General features: G+C 42.3%; 2 protein-coding genes across 2 annotated transcripts; both read right to left on the minus strand.

The window, feature by feature from the left end:
* Window positions 1–633: 633 nt before the first annotated feature.
* LOC106452417 (glucan endo-1,3-beta-glucosidase 10) lies at window positions 634–2789 on the minus strand. Its single transcript, XM_048761023.1, has 2 exons — window positions 1362–2789; window positions 634–872 (listed from the first exon to the last, which is right to left on the minus strand). Exons 1-2 carry the CDS (start codon window positions 2574–2576, stop codon window positions 804–806), a joined length of 1284 nt encoding a protein of 427 aa, XP_048616980.1. The 5' UTR covers window positions 2577–2789; the 3' UTR covers window positions 634–803.
* A 510-nt stretch (window positions 2790–3299) lies between these two features.
* LOC106345443 lies at window positions 3300–4116 on the minus strand. The gene is made up of 2 exons (XM_013784641.3): window positions 3784–4116; window positions 3300–3702 (listed from the first exon to the last, which is right to left on the minus strand). Exons 1-2 carry the CDS (start codon window positions 3886–3888, stop codon window positions 3616–3618), a joined length of 192 nt encoding a protein of 63 aa, XP_013640095.1. The 5' UTR covers window positions 3889–4116; the 3' UTR covers window positions 3300–3615.

Raw genomic sequence — 4116 nt, forward strand, 5'->3', positions numbered from 1 at the left:
CGAATATACAGTAGATATGCATTTATTTAAATTCATATACAGTAGATATGCATTTATATAAATTTTAGTAATATTACAGGATGATTGAGAGTAAAACGGGATCATTATCGGGACTTATATGGTAAATTGGCTTCTCTTAATAGGTTTCTTGCTTTATACTTATGTTGAGTCTTTGCTTATCTACTATTACAAAAGTAGGTTAAGTAAGCAAGTAGCTTCAAAGTGGGCAAACTTTGTGTAGACATGTGCCTTATTGTCTTTGTTGGATTTGTAGTCTATATCTTTGTCCAAAGTAACAGCTCAATGAAATGGTATAGTGTATGGTAGGTTGGTTTAAGAATTGAGATGGAAGAGTTTCCATTGAATGGTTGGTGGACCATATAGATTGATTGGTCACATAAGCATAAAAGTTTGAGGAGTCTGAATAGTAAGGATATTTATGATGAAGGACTACTCTTGTTTCCTTATCAAAAGAAAAATATCACTTATTACTTGTGCCGAGATATTGTCGGCTGCAATGTCTCAAATGTCTTCCAAGTTATGCTCATGGAAGGTCAACTAAGCTTTCATTATTTTAATATCTATGCTTCAAAATAGAGAAAGGAAAGAAAAAGAAGTTGAAGAGAGGAGAGGTAGGCACAACAAAGATGGTGAGTTTTCTAAATCCACGGTTCATTCAGAAAATAGGTTTCCGACCAAACACCAACATAACAAACTAATTAAATAAAATAAAATTTGGGGATAATTTCACGTCACCACCCCGATTAGAGGGTACAAAGCCGAGATCTAGTGGGGTGAAGCTTTTACAGCCGAAGCTTGATGATGCAAAGCAAGAGGAAGAAGAACACACACTCAACGAATCTGCCTTTTCCCTGCACAACGGTCAACAACCAAAACACACAAGCTGCTTATGTCACCCTCGTTTTTTTTTATTAACAAAGATCAACAAGTCAGAAAGAGAGGCACTCAATAATCTCAATTATGTTTCAGACAAAAGTGACCAAACAAGAGTCATCTCCACGTGATAGCCAGTACGAAAAAAAAACGCATTGTTATACCTTTTTCACTCACCGTCACAGTTTGTCAAATTTTAGAAAAAGATTCCAACTTTAACCGAAAGTCACTAACATGTAAATTCCATCCTTATTCGATTATCGTAATTTCTTTTAGCTCTTGATTTGTTTTCTACTTGTAAACACTTTTTAAAAAGAAACAAGAAGAGAGCTAGCTAGTTTCCTCTTCTAAGCAAACGATTTAAGCAGTAATCAACCACCCACTATACACCTAAATGTAGAACGACAGAAGAAGCAAATTTGAGAAAGTAAAACAATAAACCAAAAGTGTGAAGTCGAAAACTTTACCCTTGCCGAGGAGATGGACATGTAATCCGGTGAAGGGTTCTCAGGCGTGTAGATGCCGCCGCCACCACCACCACCGGGTGATCCACCAGTGGTACCGCCACTGCTGCTACTACCTCCACCACCGGTGGAGTTTTTGCTGCCACTACTACCACCAGAGGAGGAGGAGGTCTTGATCCCGAGGGAGTAAACGGGAGTTCCGTCAGGGTGGAAGAGGCCGTAGTTCCTCTCGGAGGTGGGACCAGGCTTCATGTTCTCATTGAAGAGAGCAAAGACGAAGATGGTGAGATCGCAGTCGGGTCGAATGGGCGTCCTCATCTTCTTGCTCATCATCATCTTGATCAGATTCCCGTTGTACTTGCGCGCATTGTCGCAGTTGGCACCAACCTCCTGCGGATCGCCGTTGGAGGGCCACCCCGTCTCGGAGACGACAATGGGGACTTTCTTGTAGCTGATGCCGACGGCGTCAAGGGCGTGGTAGACGGCGTCAACCTGGGCGAAGAGCATGTTGTCGTAGTGGAAATTGGAGCCAGGGTCGGTGAAGCCCTGGTTTGGCTGGAAGAGGACGAAGTCGAGGGAGATGTGTTTGGGGTTACCCTCGTAGGCGAAGAAAGGGTAGGCGTTGATGAGGATTGGGGAGCCCGTCTTGACGTGGAAGTCCAAGATGGGAGTGAGGGTTCCCAGGAGGTCGTGTCGGAAGGATGTGGCGGACGGAGGGTAAGATACGTCAAGGATGGCTAGCGAGTGCGCCGTCGTCACGAAGATCTGTTTGTTCAGGCCACAGTCCACAAGAGCACCGTGGATGCTCTGCATCGCCGGGAAGAGAGCTGCCGAAAGGTCTGACTGATTGGAGGTGAGGACTTCGTTGCCTACCACGATGGCCACGATCTTGGTGCCCGGGAGGTAAGCTTGGACGTTTTGCTTCACCCAGTCACGGGCTTTGTCCGAGTCTTTCATCTGGGCAAGGTACTCGTTGCCAAGGGAGATAGTGAGGTCGAAGCCGGAGCCGGAGAAGGCACGGAGGGCTTGTGGATCGGCGTCATAGAGCTTCACTTTTGTGGCGCCTACAGACTTGAGGAGAGGGATGACGTTCTTGGGGGGAGGAAGGTTGTTGGCAACCTGGCCGTAGTTGATGCCAATGGAGGTGACGGTTAGAAGAAAAGAGAAGAAGAGGAGAGCAACGCAAACCAGAGAGAATGAGATCTGGGAAGGCGCCATGGGTAGAAGTGAGGGAGTAGAGAGAGAGAGAGAGAGACAGAGTAGTGAGTGGTTGTAGGAAGATGATAGAGGAGGCAAGGATGGGGCCAGAGCGTTAGGATTTCACTAAATTTCAAAGTAAACAAACAAAACAGTAGTAATAAATAAATAAATAATGAAAAGGAAGAGAGAGAGAGAGAGAGTAATGTTGGTTTGGATGAGCTGTAAGTCAGTGTCTCTGGAACAGAGTGAGCATCTTTCATGTTTTAATTGCAATTTGCTTGCTCTCGGATTCTTATGACAGATCATTCTTGTCTTGATGCTCTTATTACACAACACACATTTGCTTGGTATATGTGACAGCTACATGGAGGAGAAATACACAAACTAACACTTGACTATCTTTTTTTTTGCTTTCATCTTGTCTATATTGAATGTAAAACTCAACTAAACATACACTAGCATATGGGCAATCCTTGAGTATGATTATTGGGAGTTTTTAGGGTGGATTTTTAACGGAATATAAAAATCCGTCTTTTAATTTTTAACTAAAAAAGTTAAAAACCGGTTTCTAAATAAGATTTTTAAGAACCGGTTTTTAAATAAGAGTTTTAAGAACCGGTTCTTATTTAAAAACCAGTTCTTAACTTTTTTAGTTAAAAGTTAAGAGACGGGTTCTTATATTCCGCTAAGAACCCCACCTTAAGAACCCCCAATAATCAACTAGTATTTTCCAATACAATCTAACTAAACCCTCCTTTATAATTGCTCTTTTTATCCTTAATACAACTTTTGACAAACTCAATGTCATGCCCATACATGTTTGGCTCATACCAAAAAATAAATATGAAGAAAAACACAACTGAATGGCACTCGATTGGCCACTTTAGCGCAACCATACAAGTCTCAGTACACAAATGTAAATTGTAAAAGAAAAGACTGTTTTGGTATAATAGAAGACAACAAGGACAAAAGAGAAGAAGACCCTAGTGAGAGCACTCACGCTTTGTGTGTCAAAAGCTTTTGCAGCACCAAAGGACAAAAGTGATAATGAATATATCTATCTGTGTGCTGTGACCAACGTCTCTATGAACCTCAACCCATCAAACCTAGGCTCCATTTTCTCCATCTTCCTCGATTTCCAAGCCTGCTCATTCATTTCATTTCGTATGAGACCAGGAACCTAGAGCAGATCTGTAATCACAAATGCTAAAAAGAGGAAACCAACCTTTGGGGAGATTGGTGGAATAGCGGAGGAAGAAGAAGAGAGAGCAGCGGTGAAGAAGGCAATGACTGAAGCGACAACGCCGCTCGGAATCTTCATCATCATCATTATCGGAGGAGGAGGAGGAAACCCGTCGACGCCGGATCTCGACCACCACCAACTATGGAGCTTCGTCACGTCTTGTTTTTCCCGTATTTTCAGAGACCAAAAAAGAAAATAGTCTAAATGTTTTCTATTTTATATACAGTATATTAATTAAAAAACATATAAAAAGAAGAGTAATGACGTTGGAATGTGGTGTATATCGGAACGGTGCATTTTGGTTCGAGTTGTTCG

The sequence above is a fragment of the Brassica napus genome, chromosome C6, assembly GCF_020379485.1.
Source record: "Brassica napus cultivar Da-Ae chromosome C6, Da-Ae, whole genome shotgun sequence".
In the NCBI taxonomy this organism is placed as follows: Eukaryota; Viridiplantae; Streptophyta; class Magnoliopsida; order Brassicales; family Brassicaceae; genus Brassica; species Brassica napus.